This window comes from Candoia aspera, chromosome 2, assembly GCF_035149785.1.
Source record: "Candoia aspera isolate rCanAsp1 chromosome 2, rCanAsp1.hap2, whole genome shotgun sequence".
Classification (NCBI taxonomy): domain Eukaryota; kingdom Metazoa; phylum Chordata; class Lepidosauria; order Squamata; family Boidae; genus Candoia; species Candoia aspera.
This window is the reverse complement of record NC_086154.1, coordinates 107,100,808-107,122,447: the sequence shown is the minus strand read 5'-3', so window position 1 is coordinate 107,122,447 and position 21,640 is coordinate 107,100,808. Positions and strand designations below refer to the sequence as shown.

The window sequence follows — 21,640 nt, the reverse complement described above, 5'->3', positions numbered from 1 at the left end:
ACGATTGCCTAAACCCAAATACTCAGTCTCACAAGCTCGGGCTTAAAGATAACTGATTTATTAAAGGAATAGTATGCAAATACAGAGAAAGCTGAGAATGAGCAAAAGCGTGCCAAATACAAACTTAAAAGCTTTGCTTGAAAGCAGATCCCGCCCCATCGCCCGTCAGAACGCTCCCCCTCCCAGGTGCTAGAAGCTGTTAGATGCGCCTGGGAAAGTAACCTTGAACAGGAGCGCAAACCCAAACATGCATTCCAAGCCCTCCAAACAACGGAGGGCGAAGGAATGGAAAAACCCCGGGCGAAGGAACACGGAATAAAAGAAGACATGTGAAACGTTACAATGTTAACCAGACATTGGAATGGGAACATGACATATTGCCCCCCCAAAAGAAACTAAGGACCCGGCTTGTCAGGATAGGCAGAGTGGAATTGGGTGACGAGATGAGGGGAATGGACGTCTGGAGCAGCCACCCATTCAGGATGAGGGAAATGTTTCCAGCGGACGAGGTACTGCAAACGGGAGCGGAGGCGGCGGGAGTCGAGGATTGATGTCACTTCGAAGTGTTGCTGGTTGTCAATCATGAGGGGAGGTGGAGGAATGGGTTGTGGATGCCAACGGTCCGACGACAGGCAGTGTTTGAGTAAACTACAATGGAAAACAGGGTGCAAACGTTTAAGGTTGTGGGGCAAATCAAGTTTAAATGTAACAGGGTTGAGCTGAGCAACAATTGGAAAAGGGCCGACAAATTTAGGGCCAAGTTTCTTAGACGGTTGTGGAGACTTAATAAATTTAGTTGATAAGTAGACTTTATCCCCGACCACAAAGGATGGTTCCGGGGAACGCTTTGCATCGGCATGGCGTTTATAGGTAGCCTGGGCATGGTTAAGAGCCAGTAGAATATTAGACCAGGAGTCTTTAAGAGAATCTGCCCATTCAGCAAGGGTGGCTGGTAGCGGTTGAGGATGAGGAAGTTCAGGAATAGGAACAAAGTCACGTCCGAAAACTGTTTTAAAAGGAACTTGGCCAGTGGTTTGATGAACGGAATTGTTGTAAGCGACTTCAGCAAATGGGAGTAAATCGACCCAGTTGTCTTGTTGGTAGTTAACAAAAGCCCTGAGATATTGTTCCAATGTAGAATTAACCGCCTCTGTAGATCCGTCCGTTTCCGGATGCCAGGCGGTGGAAAGCGACTGTTTTGTACCTAAAAGTTTTAAAAATGCCCGCCAAAATTGTGACGTAAATTGTGTACCTCTGTCACTCACCAAACGGGCGGGGATACCGTGGAGGCGGTAGACGTGGATGAGGAAGAGGCGTGCCAGCTGTTGGGCGGTGGGGATAGAAGCGCAGGGGATAAAGTGGGCTTGTTTGGAGAAAAAGTCCTTGACGACCCAAATGACAGTTTTACGTTGACTAGGGGGTAGATCAACAATAAAGTCCATGGAGATGTCCTGCCAAGGGACAGATGGAGTGGCAACAGGTTGAAGGAGACCTTGGGGTTTCCCTGGTTTGCGCTTGATCGCCGCACATACAGGGCATGCAGTGACATACTCCTTTAAATCCTTGAGTAAAGTTGGCCACCAGAATTGCCGGCGAACAAGGTGTAAGGTTTTTACGTAGCCAAAGTGTCCAGCTAGCTTGTCATCGTGGCAGCGCTGGAGGATGGTTTTTCGCATTGCCTCGGGGATATAGAGACGATCGTTGCGCCAGGCAAAACCATCGGTGAAAGTTAAAATGTGTCTATTGGTTTGCAACCAAGTATCTGTTTTAAGGTGGGAAAGCAACTGTTGTTGCAAATCGGAAGGAATTGACAAGTGTGGCGAGCGGCTGGAAGGCAAAGCGGCTGGAGGCTGATTTGCTTGCGCTCGGGTCTGGCTGCGAGTGACTGCTGCCAAACTTAATTGTTTGTCGGTCCAGACGGTACCTTGGACCGTTGGCCCTGGGCCAGCATCTTGGGGTCTGCGTGAGAGTGCATCAGCTAAAAAGTTTTTCTTGCCTGGTATAAATTTAAGGGTGAAGTCGAAGCGGCTGAAAAACTCAGCCCAGCGGAGCTGTTTGGGACTGAGTTTTCGACTGGTGCTTAGAGCTTCCAGGTTTTTATGGTCAGTCCAGACTTCAAAAGGGATTGAAGTGCCTTCCAATAGGTGTCGCCATGTTTCTAAAGCCGTTTTTACAGCAAAAGCCTCTTTTTCCCAAACGTGCCATCTTCTCTCTGTTTCAGTGAATTTGCGAGAGAGGTAGGCACAGGGTTTTAAAGCGCCAGATTGGTCAGCTTGTAGTAGAATTGCTCCTATGGAAAAATCCGAAGCGTCTACTTGTAGAACGAAAGGTTTAGAGGGGTTTGGATGCTGTAAAATTGGTTCTGTGGTGAAGATTTGTTTGAGCGCTTCGAACGCTCGCTGACAGGCTGGAGTCCATTTAAGGAGTGCGCCTGGGTTCTTTGAACGTCGCGTATCCCCCTGTCCTTTAGTTTTTAACAGTTCAGTAAGGGGGAGGGCGATTTCTGCAAAATTTTGAGCGAATGCCCGATAGAAATTAGAGAATCCAAGGAAACTTTGTAATTGTCTCCTGGTACGGGGAGGCTCCCATGCTACAATAGCTTCTACTTTTGCAGGGTCCATTTCAATGCCCTGAGCTGAAATTCGGTACCCTAGGTAATCAATTTGCGACTGATGAAATGCACATTTTGACAATTTGGCGTACAACTCTGCCTTTTTCAACTTAGCCAGTACCTGACTCACCAAGTGGATATGTTCTGACATGGTTTCAGTATAAATCAATACATCATCCAAATATACCAGTACCCCCTTAAATAGGTGGTCATGCAAGACCTCATTGATTAGTTGCATAAAAACCCCAGGTGCCCCAGACAAACCGAATGGTAAGACCTTATATTGGAAAGCCCCAAGAGGACAGTTAAACGCTGTTTTCCACTCATCCCCTTTCCTTATGCGAATGCGAAAATAAGCTTCTCTCAAATCCAGTTTGGAGAAAATTTTGCCCCTGGCCAGATGTGATAACATATCTTTGATCAGGGGCAAAGGATATTTATTTAATATTGAGACCGCATTGAGCCCGCGGAAATCGGTACAAAGCCTTAAAGACCCATCCTTTTTTGGCCGAAATAGGACAGGAGCTCCTACCGGGGAATTTGCCGGCTCAATGAAACCTCTAGCCAGGTTTTTGTCGATGAACTCCCTTAGCGTGGTAAGCTCTTTGGGAGACATGGGGTATATTTTTGGGTGAGGCAATTTTACATTTGGTAAAAATTCAATGGCACAGTCCGTTTTCCGGTGGGGTGGTAAGCGATCCGCTTCCTTTTCCCCAAATACTTCAGCAAACTCCTGATACTGATTGGGTAGTCCCTCAAGAGGTTGAAGCGTTTGTACAGTGGTATACGCTACCCCTCCACCCTCCATGTCCTCCAGTAGGTCCTTTTCGGGTACTTTATAAAATCCATCTGCAAACGTCACAGTTCTATGTAGCCAGTTGATGAAAGGGTTTTGTTGCACAAACCAAGGCATCCCCAAGATTACCAGAGGACCCCCCACTGGAGCTACCACAAATGGCAGCTTTTCCTGATGGGAGCCCATCTGCAAGGCGACCAGTCCCGTAGAAAGATTGACTGCTTTCCCTCCCGCCATAGTTCCATCCAATTGGGTGAAAATCATGGGTCTTGGCAAAGGGAACGTGGGCAGTTCCAGAGCCGCTACTACATCAGGGTGCATTAGGGAACGGGAGCAACCCGAGTCTAGCATGGCCCACACTTCCACTGTTTTGGTTTTTGAGCTCAGTTTAACTTTAACAGTCAGTGTGGGGAAGTTTCCACTCACCGAATCATGGTTACGCCCGGTTTCTTCCACCTGCCCTAGGGCGCCCTTCAGGGCAGGTGGTAGGCTTTTCCCGCCGGCTGCTCGAACAGCAACTCTTCCTCCTCTTCCCCGAAGGGTAGGTCGGAGGGGTCCAGTTCCGCGAGGGCTGCCTTCAGTTTCCGCGGTGGCACAGGAGCAGACGTCTTTACCGTGGGTTTCGTCTGTCGTTCCTCTGGACGGCGTCTCGGGCACGACGTGGCTCGATGCCCTTCTTTCCCACATCGGAGGCACTGACCCTTGGAGAACCGTTGTTCCCTCTCTTCTTCCCAGGTTTTCGGTTTGGGGCGGCTGGCAAGTCCAGATGTGCGCGCCCCTCTAGCGAGACGTGTTTGTCTAAGCTCTTTGGTATGGGCATAGGTTCGTAGGGCATTTTCTGCGCTTCCTGCCAACTGAATCCACCCATATAGCGTTTTAGGGTCATCTCTTCCCAGAGCCCATCGAAGGATTTCAGGTTCAAGCCCCTGCTTGAACAATTCGATGATTGTTGGCTCGGACCAGTCTTCCACTTTTCCTGCCAAAGCTTTAAACTCCAACGCATATTTGGCAACTGAGAGGGACCCTTGGTAGATTTTCCGCAGGTCATTTTTGGCCGTTTCTTGAGCTAGGGGGTCTTCGAAATGCTCTTTAAGTGCCCACAAAAAGTCATCGAAGTCCTCTAACTCAGTTGCCTCAGCTTGGCATAGTTGCACATACCAATCCGCTGCCTTTCCTCTCAGCTTGTTGGCAATGAAATTGACCTTGCCATGTTCAGACCGAAAGTTTCGACCCCAATCTTCAATGTAGTGCTTGGCATTGGTAATAAAGAAGGAGAGCGTTGTGGGATCCCCATCGAACTTCACTCCAAATGGTGGGAAGGTTCTTGCCGGCTCAGCTGGCTGTGGCGGTGCCGCGAATGTCAGCGTGCGCCGAGCCCCCATGGGTGGTCGATCCCTAGGAGGTCTTGCCTCTCGCTCCCCCCCTTGACGGTCTGATCGAATCTTGCTTCTCCCCCGGGTCGACATGGTACTATGCCTGGGGTACTGTGACGGCTCTTCCTCCCAATCCTCCGGGGTGGGCTCTACCTCTCTGGGTAGATCCTCTTTGGGTAGATCCTTGAGGATCGTCACTATTAAATCCATTTTATCTTCTAATGCCCTCATACGGGCCGGAGTGACCGGCTCCTCCGAGGGTTGGTTGGTTACCACCACCCGCGGTGACAAGGGGACTTCATGCTCCCAGGTCAATTGTGGAGACCCCCTCCCCTGTACTCTTTCCATGACAGTTCTATGTTCACTCCTGAGACTCTCCTGCATGGATATCAGCAGCTCGTCCAATTGGATATCTCGCAACTCCCGACGTGCTGCTCTTTGCGCTCTCGAAGTTAGCACTGGCCGACTTTTGGCCGCCTCCCGCTCTTCTTCGCTTCCCTCACTTGCGCGAAGTTGAGGTTCTGTCATCGCTAGCGTTCCCTCTTATCCAATGATTGGATGGGGCTAGCGGTAAATGGATAAAATCATTCTCAGCTTTATGTAACGATTGCCTAAACCCAAATACTCAGTCTCACAAGCTCGGGCTTAAAGATAACTGATTTATTAAAGGAATAGTATGCAAATACAGAGAAAGCTGAGAATGAGCAAAAGCGCGCCAAATACAAACTTAAAAGCTTTGCTTGAAAGCAGATCCCGCCCCATCGCCCGTCAGAACGCTCCCCCTCCCAGGTGCTAGAAGCTGTTAGACGCGCCTGGGAAAGTAACCTTGAACAGGAGCGCAAACCCAAACATGCATTCCAAGCCCTCCAAACAACGGAGGGCGAAGGAATGGAAAAACCCCGGGCGAAGGAACACGGAATAAAAGAAGACATGTGAAACGTTACAATGTTAACCAGACATTGGAATGGGAACATGACAGCCCCTGAATGAAACTGAAAGTGTCTCAACCACCCCAAAAGTGTTTTGTCGGATTGGTACTTGTGGGTGTCTGGTGACACCAGTTGGCTTGGCAGCCCAGCCCGGAATGGGAGCTGAGCCCAGTGAGGATGATGTGCCATGTTGCCCCCCCCGCCCACTTCCCGAAATGTATATCCATGACATGGGGTATTTATTTATTTATAAAATTTGTCACTGCCCATCTCCTCCGACTGGAGGGACTCTGGGCGGTTTACAATATAGAACAACAATATATAACAAAATTCCAATAAAACCCCTCTAAAACAATTTCTCAACTACCCCATCTGATAAAATCCAGATGGCTGTGATCTCCTTCAGTCATTATGTAGGAGGGGCACTTCAAGGCACTAGCCAACCTCGAGTATGGCGATTCTCCTCCCTGCCCCAAGCCTGGTGGCAGAGCCAGTCTTCAACTTCCTCTGGAAGGCTAGGAGTGATGGGGCTAATCTCACCTCCAGGGGCAAGATGTTCCAAAGGGCGGGTGCTACTGCAGAGAAGGCCCGCCTCCTGGACCCCGCCAGATGGAATTCTCTTGCAGACAGGGTCCGCAGCATGCCCTCTCTACATGACCGGGTAGGACGGGCTGATGATGCGGGGAAGAGGCGGTCCCTCAGGTAACCCGGTCCCATGCCATGTAGGGCTTTCAAGGTGATAACCAACACCTTGAATTGGACCCGGAAGCAAACTGGTATCCAGTGCAGCTCGTGAAGCAAAGGTGTTATATGTGCCTTTCTAGGGGCACCAAAAATAGCCCGCACAGCTGCATTCTGGACCAGCTGAAGCTTCCGGATACTCTTCAAGCGTAGCCCCATGTAGAGCGCATTGCAGTAGTCTATATGGGGGGATAACAAGGGCAGGGGTGACTGTCCGAAGGGCCTCCCGATCCAGGAAAGGGCGTAATTGGTGCACAACACAAAGCTGTGCAAAGGCCCTTTGCTGTCTATGTACTACTACTACTGCTGCTGCTGCTAATGATAATAAAGCAAGCCCTGAATTAAAAACAAAAGGAGTGGAAACAAAGGAGAGGAATACAGAAACTCTCCAGCTTGAGTTTGTTGTAAAAGTGCAAATGTATACTTCCCTCATTTACATATCTTACAGCATTCCTAGCTGTGGTTTCTACAGTACTTAGAGTACACTCCTACTTAGGACTGTTTATTGAAAATCGTGTTCAATGAGGCTTACACCCTGGCAAGTAGAATTGCAGGCTTTTGAAGCAATATCTGCTTTTTCATTAGTATTATATTTGGCAAGTTAAAAATAATACAATTGCCCTAAGACTTATCAATAGAATGGAGCCTATTATTTTTTAACATATCACTATATTTTAAAATTTAATTTTAAAATATAGTCAAATATATAATTCAGAATTATTCAGTTTGTGCCCATTTTTCCACAATATCTATAAAGAATAATGGGGAAAAACACCCAGTTCTCTGGCAGCAAGCCCCAGGGAAACAATGGGACATTTCTGAGTAAGTCATCAATAAGGCTTTACAGTTAAGTACTTGAACTTTAAAGTAGCCCCTACAGCTTCCTTACAAATGATTGAATAGATTCTTTATTGCTATTTCTAAACCACTTGTGCATAAATAAAAATTGCAGCCTTAATTATACAACTTTGTAATAATTTCAATAGTTCCCTCTCCTGAAGCCATCTTGCTGAGGTGCAGACAGCCAGTTCAGATCAAAACAGCCAGTTCATGCTGTTGTTGTGAGATTCCATGGGAAATACTGTTATATTTTATTTTATTTTATTTTTATCCTGCCTTTATTATTTTTATAAATAACTCAAGGCAGGGAACATACCTAATATTCCTTCTTCCTCCTATTTTCCCCGCAACAACAACCCTGTGAGGTGAGTTGGGCTGAGAGAGACTGTTTGGCCCAAGGTCACCCAGCCAGCTTTCATGCCTAAGGTGGGACTAGAACTCACAGACTCCTGGTTTCTAGCCCAGCACCTTAACATCATTCTCAAGTTAGTTGAACCATTATCTTTACTGAGGTCAGTACAGCATTTCTTCCAATATTAGAACTGTAACAAAGAACAGGAGTTTTACTTTGCTGCTCTGCAAATAGAGGGGAAACATCCCTTCTCCTGGAGAAAGCATGGTACCTACCAGAGGGGTGTGTGTGTGTGTGTGTGTGTGTGTATGCGCACATGTTGGAAAGATCAAGATAGAAGTCATGACCATGTGACCAATGGTCTCAGCCACCATCTTGATATGTTTTGACTCCCCCTGCGGATGTTCTGGCAGTGAAGAAATGGATGCAACCTGTTATGCAGTGAACTTTTTTAAAAAAAATCTTGCTGTAAATAAAAGAAGCGGGGTGAGGGTTGGCTGACGTTCTCTGATAGATGAAAAAAGATTTATTTTTAAATCAAACTAAATAGGCCAGCAATGCATGAGACTGCAATAGGTATCTCAAATACACAGATTGCAAATACAATATGCAATGAAATTAATACAAGCTTGAGGCCACCAGATCTGGACTGCAAAACCATTGCTTGCAGTAGTGAGTTAATAACTCATGTTTCCTTTTCATTAAAGGAATTAAAATGAAGGATGGTATGTAATTAGCAACAATTGTTTATAGATCTGGTCCAAAGATACAAGCCAGATGTTACACTGAAATGTTGCAGCCTCTTTGTGACCAAAGAGTGGGATATAAAAGTTACTTTGAATTAATACATATAATAAACTTAAAACGTAATAAACTCAGCCTGAAACAAAATGCCAATAAGCTATTGAAATGTGCTTATCCCTGTGAAGCTTCATTGTGGACAAATTGTGAACAGAATTCTGGCTTAGCATGCCATTGGAAACAGCTGTTGTGCTTACCCTTCTTTGGGGTGGCAGGTGGGTTTCACGTGTTACATGGAAGCCAATTAATTTTTGCTACTCTGTGTTTATTGGTTACTCAGTCAATATGGTCATATCTTCCTGGCAAGTGTACCACAGAGCTTATGTGTTTGCAGGCACATAGTTCTGGCTTTTACCTTTTCTCAGGTTTATGTTTGCAGTGGCTTTAAGTGTATATATTTTTTTAAAAGTGAAACCACCTGAGACTGGTGAATGACATTCAAATTATCAGTGGGGTGGGAGAAAGCAATTCAGAGATAAGGTGTCATGCGCTGCCTACCTCTGAATAACGTTCAGACACTGGGTTGCAAAGCAGGCTCTGGTTTATTTCAGGATAGGTACAACGTTGTTAGAAAAAGCTGAGAGTGACAGGAGCGCGCCGGTGCGGGGTTTAAATACCCCGCGCCGGTCAGCGCCGCTCCCAGTTTAGTACCGCTTCGACTTTTGCGGGGTCCATCTCGATGCCGTCCCCGGAGATTCGATACCCCAAATAGTCTAGGCGGTCTTTGTGAAACTCGCACTTTGTGGGCTTTGCATAGAGCTGCGCCCTTCTGAGCTTGTCGAGGACTTGCCTGACTAAGGTTACGTGTTCCTCGTATGTTTTTGTGTAAATAAGGACGTCGTCGATGTAGACCAGGACCCCTTTAAACAGATGTTCATGCAGTACCTCATTGATGAGCTGCATGAACACCCCAGGGGCCCCCGCGAGTCCGAAGGGCAGTACCTTGTACTGGAAAGCGCCTAGGGGGCAGTTGAACGCCGTCTTCCATTCGTCCCCCTCCCTGATTCGGATGCGATAGTACGCCTCGCGCAGGTCCAATTTGGAAAAGACTTTGCCCGTGGACAGGTGGGCGAGCATGTCCTTCACCAGGGGTAAGGGGTATTTGTTGGACAGGGAAGCCGCGTTTAGGCCCCGGTAGTCGGTACAGAGCCGTAGGGTCCCGTCTTTCTTCTCCCGGAATAGGACGGGGGCTCCGACCGGTGAGCATGCTGGCTCTATAAATCCCCTGTCTAGGTTTTTATCGATGAACTCCCGGAGGGTTGCCATCTCCTTCGGGGTCATCGAATAGATCTTTGGTCTAGGTAGGGGGACGTCGGGCAGTAGGTCGATTCGGCAATCCGTCTTGCGGTGGGGGGGTAGTTGGTCTGCCTCTGCTTCTCCGAAGACCTCGGAGAAGTCGGCGTATTGTTCCGGTAGGTCTGCAGTGGTAGCGGCGTTGTCTTGTGTGGTCGCCTCCGCTCGTCCTACCGTGGGGTTGCTTTTGCCAGCTGGTACTGGTGCTCGATACTCGCCGTCGCCGAATGTGAAGGTGCGGGTCGCCCAGTTGATCCGCGGGTTGTTTTTCGCGAGCCATGGCATCCCCAGGACTGCAATGGGCCGTCCGATGGGCGTGACTACGAACGATGTGCGCTCGGTGTGAGTGCCCATTTGCAGGGTGACCGGCTCGGTTTGTAGCGTGGCTGGTTTCCCCCCCGCTGTGGAGCCGTCCAGCTGGTGGAATGCCAGCGGCGTGGGGAGGGGGAAGCAGCGGAGTTCGAGTTTGGCGACTAGGTCGGGGTGGATAAGGTTTTTTGAGCACCCCGAGTCCACTAGTGCCGCGGCCGTGGTGGCTCCGTTGCCGGCAGAGAGTTGAATTGCTGCCAATATTACGGAGCTTTTGTCGTTTCGTTGAGGTGGTTCGCGTTGCTGTCCCGCCGCCTGCCTCGCCACGCGTTTCAGGGCAAGCGGGGAGCATTTCCCGCCGGCTGGTCGGGGTCGGTATTGTCCTCTTCTCCCCAGTAAGCGTCCCAGCCCTCTTCCGGTGTCGCTGTGGCCACGGTCATTCGGCGGTGAGGGGGCGGCCCCGGGTTGGGTGGTTTGGGGCTAATTTTCGGGGCGGGCTTGGGCGCGCTGGTCGGCGGTCGGTTGGCGAAGCAGTCCGCCGTCTTGTGCCCTAATTTGCCACACCTCCCGCAGGGCTCCCGGTTGAACTTCTTTTTAGGGTATATGGGGCCGGCCATCCCCCCGTGTGGTGCGGGTACCTTTTTCCCGACGTAGTTTGTGTCTTCCGTGGTTGTCATAAGGAAGGTGCGGTGCGCGTGTTCGGCTTTCCCCGCGAGGTGGATCCACCCGTGTAACGTTTCTGGGTCGTCGCGGTAGAGGGCCCATTGGAGAACGTCGCGGTTGAGCCCCTTTTTGAAGATTTCCAGCAGGGTGGTCTCAGACCAGTCGCAGACCTTTCCCGCGAGGGCTTTGAACTCCAGGGCGTAGTCAGGGACCGTGCGTGCGCCCTGTTTAAGTCTCTGGAGTGCGCTTTTCGCCCGTACTTTGGCTAGGGGGTCTTCGAAATAGTTTTTCATCTCGTTGATGAAAGCAGGGAAGGTGGCGAGGGCGGGGGAGCTGGACTCGTACAGTTGGACGTACCAGTCCGCCGCCCTGTCTTGGAGTTTGATCGCCACGGCGCCGATCTTGTCGGCCTCGGAGTCATAGGAGTGTCCGTGCCTCCCCATGAACTCCCTAGCGTTGGTGACGAAAAACGAGAGTTTTGAGGGGGTCCCATCGAAGAAGATGGGGAAGTCCTTTGGGGCCCGGGCGTTTTGCGCGGCCCCGCCTCTCGCTTCCCGGGATGTGGTGTCGGCCGCCTGTGCCGTCTGCTGGCTTTCCGCTGGCTCGTGTGGGTTCGGTGCTTCGCTCGGGGTGTGGGCTTGTGCGGGGACGTCATTGGGTGGCGCGGGGGGCATAAGCGCCTGGAGCATGGTCCGGAGTTCCGTCAGCTGAGCCCGCATGGCCGCGAGTTCAGCTCGTGCCTCCTCGTCCACAGCCCGCACCGCCGCTGGGGCCGGTTCCGTTGGCGCGTCCTCGGGGGGGGGGGGTTCATCGTCCCTCCGCCGCGGGTCCGCTTCCTCCTCCGTCTGATGGGTGTCTCCGTCGTCCTCCTCCGTGTCGAGCACCGTGGGGCTGTCGCTCCACGCCCGTTGCTGGGGTGCGATGTGGGGCGCGGGGTCCTCCGCTGGTTTCGGAAGTCGTGCTGCTCCCTCCCGCGGTCGGGTTGCCTCCGTCGCCATCTCCCCTTGGGGTTGGAGCTGAGGCTCGGGTCGGGTGGGGCGGGCGTCCATGGCTCCGGGAGTCCGCGGTGCCTCTGGCCTCGGTCGGTCCTCCTCTGTCTCTTGCCGCGCGGCTCGCCCTCCTTGCCCGCGCCGTTCCGGCCTCATCTTGCTGGTCTTCTCGCCGTCTACTCCTCCCGCGGCTCGTTGTCGTCCGGTGGGGCTCGGCGAGGCTGAGTTTATGACTCTCAGCTTTATGTCATGCGCTGCCTACCTCTGAATAACGTTCAGACACTGGGTTGCAAAGCAGGCTCTGGTTTATTTCAGGATAGGTACAACGTTGTTAGAAAAAGCTGAGAGTGACAGGAGCGCGCCGGTGCGGGGTTTAAATACCCCGCGCCGGTCAGCGCCCCCTCGCTCTCGGTCACGTCACCCCCCTTTGTCCCATGCGTTGCCCTGCCATTGGTTGAGGGTTTCTAGGATCGCCCATCCTCAGGTTTTCATTCTTCTGCTGATTGCTTTCAGCTGGGCGATCCCCGTGGTATTGCTGCTGATGGCTTGGGTGGCTCCGTGATCCGTTTATCTATTGTTTGTTAGCCGTTAGTCGTTGTGGGTTGATGGCTACTTAACTTGTACCCCTTCACCTATTTCCTTGTCATTGTCATGAGTGCCATTGCGCTGATTACTTTAGCTCAACGGCACTCATGACATAAGGTTGGTCAAAGAAATAAAAAGTGCTTGGAGAAGATGAGGGCAAGGCCAGAAAGAAACTAGCCATTGGTCCAGTTCTGCTGTCCTCAAAAATAAGACTCTTCCTACAGGCAGCAAATTATAGGAATTTAGATCCATCACTTTTAGGTCCAACATCCTTCTGGTCGTCCAAGCTGTTCTTTTCCAGCAGTTGGCTTTTCTTCTTTGAAGAACTGTTGTTTCAGGAGCAGAATGCCCTCTTTACTCTTTCTGACAAGCTGGGCTGCCCACCAAGAATGAAACATGAATTATATTTCCTTATTTTTTCTTTTCCAGGTTCCATCCAGCAGCTGGTCTGATGGAGAAGATTCAAGCAATTGCTCAGAATGTCTCAGACATTGCAGTGAAGGTGGATCAGATTCTTCGCAATAGTCTCCTAAATGGAAAATGTAAGAGCACCCTCAGGTGTGAAAAGAATGGGCTGGAGCTGGAATCTTTGTTTACTATGCAGTACCCTGAATAAACTGAATCGGAGTCTCCCATGCTATAGTGACTGTGTAGACCCAGGCTACCTTTTATTTTTTCCCAAACCCTGCGGTTAAGTATTAAGGTGTAATGTTCTCACATGGAGGAAATCTACCATGTTTTGTGCCACTATGCCAGCTTAAGGGGCATGATTTAAAATAGTGGAATCCAAGAAAGAGGAATGTGAGTTCTACAGTCCATTTGGAAAGCTCTCTAGTCAAAGGTGGGATGGAAAGTGATGGCTTGAAATTGCTTATCAGCAGCACACAGACCTGGTTACAGTCTTCCCAACTGTGATGAGATGTCTTCTACTAAATTAGGGTGTCTATGCCTATATCTTTGCATATGAATTAGCATGTTCAAACATGAAGATCTGTACATTTTATAGCCTTTTAGATAAAAGTGCAAATAAAATTAAACAAAATAAAACAAAACCTAAATTCTAAGTATCCACCCAACTGGCTTGGCCATCAGTGAAACTTTCTCTGCACAGTGTAGTTACATGAGAAGAAACCAATATGGTCTTTTGCTGAAAGAAACCCTGAGGGCTTCTATTCATTTATGGTCGATATAACACACCTCTGTCTTCCTCTTGTATCCACACAGAGATTATTGGCCATTCATCTACTGTATTCTGCTCATTGTATTTCCTAATGTAGTTCATAGGTAGTGTCTTTCTGATCACATGGCTATCAGTGTATTGAGAAGTTAACATCTTTCATGTCCAGATTCTGTACAGATCAGAATTACTAATCCATCTTCTTACATCAGGCAATCTGGACTAGAGATGAATGGGAACATAGTTACGGCGAAATTCTTGTAGACATATTTTAATTCTAGACTTGGACAATGATGATGATATCCATTCAATCATGTCCAATTCTTGGTGATTCTATGGATCAGCTCTCTCCACATTTTCCAATCTTGTATGGCTTCCTTTAGTTGTGTTATGCTCTGGTTGGTGTCAGCTTTGATGGTGTCTAACCACTGTGTTTTTGGTGGCCTTGTTTCCTTTTACCACTGACCATTCCAAGCATAACTGCTTCTTCCAGTGAGTTTGATCACATGACATGACTGAAATAAGTAAGGCGGAATTTTGTGATTTTGCCCATCAGTGATATGTCTGGTTTTATATGCTCCAGTACTTGCTTGTTTGTCACCTTTGCTGACCAAAGAATGCACAGGAGCCTTCTCCAACACCACACCTTGAACAAGTTGATTTTCCTCCTATCTAGTTTCTTCATGGTCCAACTTTTGCAACCATAGTGTCACGTTCACCGTTCCAATGTTACTGCTGCATCGTAATGTTTCGCATGTCATTTGGCTGATGCGTGTTTCGTTTGGGAGGGGAGGAGGATTCCATCTCGTGGGATTGTTATATGTTGGCAGCTGGATTGGAATGTGTTTGGGTTATCTCGTGTGTTCAAGGTTCCTTTCCCAGGACATCAGCAAAGACAGTTACCAGCACCTGGGGGGGCAGGGGGAGTTTGAAACGGCCGGGCGAGGGGAGGGATTACGTTTGTGCAGAGGGTTTTTAGTTTGTATTTGGCGCGCTTTTGCTCATTCTCAGCTTTCTCTGTATTTGCATACTATTCTTTAATAAATCAGATATCATTAAGTTCCTGCTTGTGAGTCTGAGTCTATTAGGGTAGGCAATCCTTACACATAGGTAGTTATGGGAAACATAATAGTACGGACTAATCTGCATTTAGTTGCCAGGCTGATGTCCTTGCTTTTCCATACTTGATTCATGCTCATCATTGCAGTGTGCAGTGCTATTCGATGCTTTATTTCTGAACTGCATTCACTGCTTTGATCAATCTGTGATCCTAGGAAAGTGAATTCTTACACCCATTCAGCCTCTTCATGGTCAATTGTTATTTTGGCGTTTCTATTCCTCACAGTGGTTATGAGCTTGATTTTTTTGATGTTCAGGAAGAGACCAAATTCCTTGCTTTCTTCTTTAATCCTTTTGATCAGATGTTTCAGGCCTTCTTTGGTTTCTGAGAGGAGAGTTGTGTCGTCAGCATATCAAAGATTGTTGATGTTCCTTCCTCCAATTTTTACTCCAATTTGATTCTTTAAATTCTACTTCCTTATGATCACTTCTGCATACAGGTTGAATAAGAAAGGTGAAAGAATGCAACCTTGCCACACTCTGTTCTCTATCCTGAACCAATCAGTGTCTCCATACGGTGTTTGCACAGTGGCTTCCTGATCTGTGTACAGCAACTGCATCAACTTGACCAGATGTGCTGGCACCCTTAGGTCTTCTAGGGCTCTCCACAGCTTGTCATGATCAACACAATTGAAGGCTTTCTTGTAATCAATAGAGCAGGATGTAGATGTTATTTTAAAATTCTTGAGATTTTTCCATGATCTGGTGTAGATTTGCAATATGGTCACAAGTGCCACGACCCCTTCTGAATCCAGCTTGAACATCTGATAATTCCCTTTCAATGGTCAGCACCACATGTTGTTGTATGATCTGAAGGAGAATCTTGCTAGTATGAGGGATGAGGGCAACTGTGTGGTAATTGGAGCAATCCTTGGAGTAGCCCTTTTTTGGCAATGGAATGAACTCTGATTGTTTCCAGTCCTGAGGCCAGGTGTTCGTTTTCCAAATTTTCTGGCACAAGGGTGTGATGGTTGTGGGTGGTACAGGTCTCAGCAATTTTGCAGAAATGGTATCAACACCTGGGGCCTTGTTGTTTGGCAGTTGGCTCATTGCCTACATGACTTCTTCCTGAAGGATGCCTGGTTCTATTTATGCTACCCTTTCCTCATCATCCTGAGAAGGCTGGGCCTCTTTGTTGCTGGTATCCAGCTCTTCTGTATATTCTCGCCATCTGTTCTTGACACCTTGTTGGTCAGACCGTTCTTTCCCTTGCTTGTTTCTGATGATGCTTTTATGAGCAGTAAATGGTGTTCGAATCCTTTTGACTTGCGCAAATGCATTCCTGGTGTGGCCCTTCATGCAGTCGTCTTCTAGCTGCTTGCAATGCTGGTCCCAGTAAACTTTGTTGTCTTTCCTTGCCGCCCTTTGGAAATCCACATTCAATCTCCTTGTTTCCTCCCATTTGCCTGCTGCTTTGGCTGCTTTTCTTTGCTCGGCTAGTCTGATGGTTTCATCTGAGAGCCGCTTGTGGTTCTTCTCTGGATTCTTGCATGTGTTCAACTGCTGTTTCAGTGATGGTCAATTGCATTTCTTGTCACAGGTCATCGGGCATCTTCTCAGCAGCATCCAGCAGTTCAAACCTATTTTTCACCTCAATTACATATTTGGGTGATGTCGAACTTCTTTGGTGGTGCTGTCTTTTTGACGTTGCATAATTTGACTCTGATCTTAGCCAGCAATTCATTATCTGAACTGCAATAGGCACCCGGATAGGTCTTGGCAGCGAGGATTGAACTGGATCATGGGTGGCTGCCTAGGACTTAGTCAGTCTGATTATGGTGCAGTTTATTTGGTATACACGATGCTTGTGCTCTTTGAATCAGGTATTCATGATTCAAAAACAATTTTCATGGCAAAATTGAACCAAACAATCACCTGCATCATTCCTCTCCCCAAGTCCAAAGCTGCCAGTGATGCCTGTTTCTGCTTGGCTGCCAGCTTTTACACTGAAATCACCCAGTATGTAAACAATGACTTTTTGGGTACTTGCTTCAGAGTTTTTTCGATGCTGGCACAGAAACCCTCTATTTCAAGCTTCGTTGCATCAGTTGTTGGGGCCTGGGCTTAGACACCTGTTATTTTGAGGGGCTTGGCACAAATTCGGATGGTCATAATGCAAACATTAACCATTGAGAAGCTTTGCACTGCTTGGACGAATTTCTTGCTTGTGATAAATGCCACTCCATTTGTTTTCCTGGTATCATGTCCTGAGTAATAGTGAATTCCTCAGACTGGAAGTAGCCGTTGTCTATCCAGTGTAGCTCACTGACACCAAGGAGGTCGATTTGCAACCTGGCCATCTCCCATTTAATGATACCCAATTTACCCTGGCTCATTCCTTGAACATTCGATGTCGCTATCCGATGCGTCTTTGTGCAGCCCAGACCCTTGCTTTCACCAATAGCTGCATCAGCAGCTGAGATTTCTGCTGGATTTGCCCAGGCGCATCATTGATGCTTTGACTTGAAAGATAGGAATGTGCAGGTATTAGTGAAAAGAACATTCATAATGGTATCTTCCTTCCACTTGATTTCACTGTAGAAATTACACCACGGACATTTGCACATTCAGTTCTGTTTGGCATAAAGAAGAGAAGAACCTTTTAATGTTGGCCTCATTTGACTCAGCTGGGGATTGAAGGGTTACTGTCTGCAAAGCCGTTGATAGGTGGAGTGTCAAATCTCCTGAGCTGTAATTCTCACCGTTAGAACTGCCAAGCAATTCCTAAGTCAGCAGCAGCAACACGGTGGAAGGGAAGGAGGGAGGGAGCACGTCCCCTTGGCAACAGATGTACAGTATATCCTGAGGACACCTTCGTCCTACTTCTTTCTTCAGCATTCCTTGCTGTGTGTATCATCTCCTTCTGGTGGATGAATATGCTAAAAGGCATAATCCTGGGGAAATTATGCCACAGTCATTCTGTTTGTTTCCTACCAAGCCACTAAAGAAAATTATCTCCAACAGAACCATTAAAACACATGCCTTAAATCCGACGCGGACTAATCAACTTTCTTTCTATTGTTGTTCCTTCTCCCCATAGCCCATGCCTCTGCTGTTCTCCTCTTCCAGGTCAACTCTCATTCTAAGCCAGTCAACACTATCTACGTTAGCTGCTCTGCCTTTCTTGTTTTGCCACGGGAGCCAAAGTGGGCAATTGTCATAGAAGTCTTAACAGGCTTCAGTATCAAGCTATGGGTTGTCAAGCTTGGGACTAGCAGCATTTGGGCCCTCTATCCACAGAACTATGGCTATTAATTGGTGTTAAAACAAGTGCTATCTACATCCAGGGCAGCCTTTCTGTGGTGTGCTTATTTATTATTTTCTTATTGTTTATTAGGCTTCTGAACTGCTATAATCCAAAGATGCTGAGTGGTTTACAAGTTCCTGTTACAATAAATTAGACTAAAAGCAATATATATATAAAAAAACAAGTATAATCAAAACTAATCACAATCCCACCCAATCCATCAACACCCTCAGGGGTAGCATCATCCTTCTACTTTATCCCCAGAAGTCCTCTGAAAGAGAAAGGCCTTAACTATGAGATAGAAATTCAACAGGGAGGGAGCTGATGTTCTGTCTGGGGATTACTGTATGTCCTTTAACATCTTTCTGATAAAATGAATTTTTGCAAACAGTCTTTACAAAATCCTGCACGTGCAATGAATAACATCTTGGCAGCCTCTAGAATAATCCAGCCTTCAAGAGAGAAGTGATGTGCTTATGCCTTGAGGGGAAAATGTGTGCTTTCCCACACATTTTAGTTTTCACTGATGTCTGAACAACTTCACTGACCATGTCTGGACTCCCATATCACACTAAGATATAATGTGGTTTGTATGTGTGTGTGCATGCATGTACTTAGATACAATATATAAATTTAGCCATTGTCGGTTAGTATTATATTTGAACCCATCAACTGAAGTTTATTCAATAAACCATGGGTTTATTCATGGCTTAGTATCATGTACAATATAAATTCAGCCAATGTCTCTCTTTACCTCATAAAGGAAGTTTTGTGGGTTCTTACTGATAGTGCATTAATATTCACTGATTTAATCATGGATGAGAGGGCTGCCCTGGTATGCATTACCAAAACCTAGTTGGGCAAGAGGTGAGAGGACACCCCTCAAAAATGTGCCCACCAGGGTTTCAGGTGTGGCATCAACACAATCCTGGGGAAGGGGGAGGGGTGTGGCCAAGAGATTGTGGGGCTTTCAGAGGTGCTGCTTCAGAGATGGTTGGATGTGAGACTCTATTTGTGAAGTTGGGCCTTAGAGATCAGATGAGGATGCTGCAAGGATACCAGCCTCCATGCCATGTGGCTGCTTCTCTACCTGAGCTGCTTGATGCTGTGGTGAAGCAGGTGGTAGAATTCCTTAGACTTAAAGCTCTGAGGGACTTCAATTTGCCTTCTTTAGACCAAGAATATGAGCTGGCTCAGGAGTTCATAGCAATCATGGACCTGAGGCAGATTATTGATAGCTCATTTCATAGTGTGTGTGTCATATCATATAGTCTTTGTCTTGGGGCACTAGCAACATGATCTGGATTTGGGAGATGTAGTCATCAGTCGCTTGTAATGGACAGATCACTCCCTATTAGACTTGGTGTTCTCTGTAGCTCCCCTTGCTGCACGGAGAGAGGACCAATTTGTCTACCCTAGGCACATGATGGACTTGGTGGGGTTCCAGAGGGAACTTGGGGTAATCCCTGAAGCTCTGGTACATGGTTCAACCAAAGCTTTAGTTGCTGCATAAAATGAGTATGCAATGGCAGCCATGGACTGGATCCTACCTGTGTGGCACTCTGGGAGATGAAGTGGCAAGAGATGCCTCAAGCAAGACAAAGAACAAATATGATTGGGCACAGGTAAAGAAACTTTATTAGTAATTATGTTGTGATAAAAGCAGACAAATACGTTTATTTCTGTACTACTATTATGTCTGCAGATAGCCAGCCAGTGGTCTTGTTTCAGGTGACTCTCCTATGCAGGGAGAGAACATGACAGTCTCTGCAGAGTTGTTGTAAGGATTATGTTCAGTATCTGTTGGATAATGTCACTCAAAATTGCTCAGAGTTGGACTGTGGTTGTGCTGGTCCCTATGGAATTGGCCGAAGCGCAGGCTTGCTCGATTACCTTGGGAGACTTTGAGCCTGTTGGTTTTGAGGAAATGGATGGGGTCTGTGGGACTTTGAGTCCTGCCACCTGTGTTTTGGTCGATTACCTCCTGGTTGGTAAAGGCTTCCTGGGAGGCTGTCACTGGATCCTGGTTGTAATAAATGCCTCTTTGTGGGAGGAGATGGTGCTGCCTGCTTTGAAAGAAGCCAGCAATGGGTTCCCTCTCCTCAGGAAGCCATTGCTGGAGCCAATGGTTCTGGATGACTTCAATCTGATCTCCAACCTTCCCTATTTTGAAGAGGAAATGGATTTTCTGGAGCCTTTTCAGCCTTGATTCAGCCCAGGTTATAGTACCAAAACAAGCACTGTGGATGACCTCTGACAGTGGGGTTTCTGGCTTGTGGTCTCTCTCCTGGCCCTTCTTGATTTTCAATACTATCAGCAATGATATCCTTTAGTGGATTGGGAGTGGGAGGTAATGTTCTTCAGTGGTTCTCCTTCTTCCAAAACTGGTTCCAGTTGCTGTTGGGGAGTGTGGAAGAGGTCCAGGGGCCCCTGAAGATGCTGGGTGCAATTCAAGGTGCTGGTTATTGCCTATAAACCACTACATGGCATTAGGCAGGATGCCTGTCTCTAATGGTTTTTGCCTGTCTTACCAGATCTGTCAGGGTGCACATGCCTCAATCCCCCTCTGCAAAACAGTGTAATCTTCTGGGACCTAACTGTTGCAGTGCCTGTCCTGTGGAACAACTTCCCTCCTGAAGTTCAGTCAGTCCTGACCTTGTTGGTCTTTTGGCAGACCTTAAAAACCTGGCCCTTCCCTCAGGCTTTAAGGCCAGGAGGTTAATGCAGTCCACTTTGTGATTTTATCTTAATTGATTGAGATTTTTTTACCTGGTGTCTTTTGTTGTGTTTCCCCCACCCCCACCCCATCTTGTTTATAGGTATGTTCTCCTTTTTATGCTTGTTAGTCACCCAGAGTTATTCAGTGAACATGGGCGGTCATATAAAATAAAAACATAAATAAATACAATTATTGGTGCTTTGCTTTGTTGGGATTACACCAATACCAGAGAGCTGCTAGCTTAGATGTTGGATCCAGCCTACCAGATCTTTCAAATTTGTTTTTTTAAAACATTACCTGAGCCCCATCTTTTCCCTTTGACACTTTGCCCCTTCAGAAAGGCAAAGGAAGCATAGAGAACCTTAAGGAAATGAATCCCAATCCAACCGGTCCACTGTCCCCTAAGGCATTGTTTAAACTTCCTTACTGTAATCTCCTTGATAGTAGTGTGACTGCCACTGAAGACATCTGCTGGGAGACTAATGAGCTTCCATGCACAGTCAGTTGGCCACTATGAGAACAGACTGCTGGACTAGATGAGCCAATGGTCTGTTCCAGCAGGGCACCACTTATGTTCTTATGTGCTTATCTCGCCTTCCTCCCCTGTGGGGCAAAGACCTGGGTGGTCCTAAGCGGGTAGCACACTAGAATGTTCCACTAATTCTATTAGCTTCTATATTGCCAGGATGAAAATCTGCTGGGCTGCCAAACTAGAAATGGCTGCTTTGACTCCCCAAACATTGCCAAGTATGTATCCCTTGCAATGGGGGAACGTCATCCTGGAAAAAGTTCCCCAGCCTGGGCCTGAGTGGCAATATTTGTAACACTGACCTATTATTAATTATATCTTAGTATTCCCTGCTGTGCAAGCTGTGCTTCAAGACTTTACAATTCATCTGAGTGCCTTGCTTTTTTACATTTGAAATTCAACTGTAAAATATTTGCCCTCCCTCCCTCCCTCCCTCCCTCTTAACATTTGGTCATTATTTAACATATAATAAGGCTTGTCCTTTTCTGGATATCATGTAATATTTTCTGCTGAAGATGTTGGGGTATTTATTTATTTATTTTTATCCCACCTTTATTGTTTTTATAA

General features: G+C 47.3%; 1 protein-coding gene across 2 annotated transcripts in view; it reads left to right on the top strand.

Moving 5' to 3' along the window:
• Positions 1-21,640, top strand: part of MGAT5B (alpha-1,6-mannosylglycoprotein 6-beta-N-acetylglucosaminyltransferase B) — a 264,796-nt gene that overhangs the window by 128,371 nt on the left and 114,785 nt on the right. For both annotated transcript variants that reach the window (XM_063296514.1, XM_063296515.1), the window contains exon 4: positions 12,712-12,824. In XM_063296514.1, the coding sequence (XP_063152584.1) occupies positions 12,712-12,824 (113 nt within the window). The remainder of the gene's footprint in view (positions 1-12,711; positions 12,825-21,640) is intronic.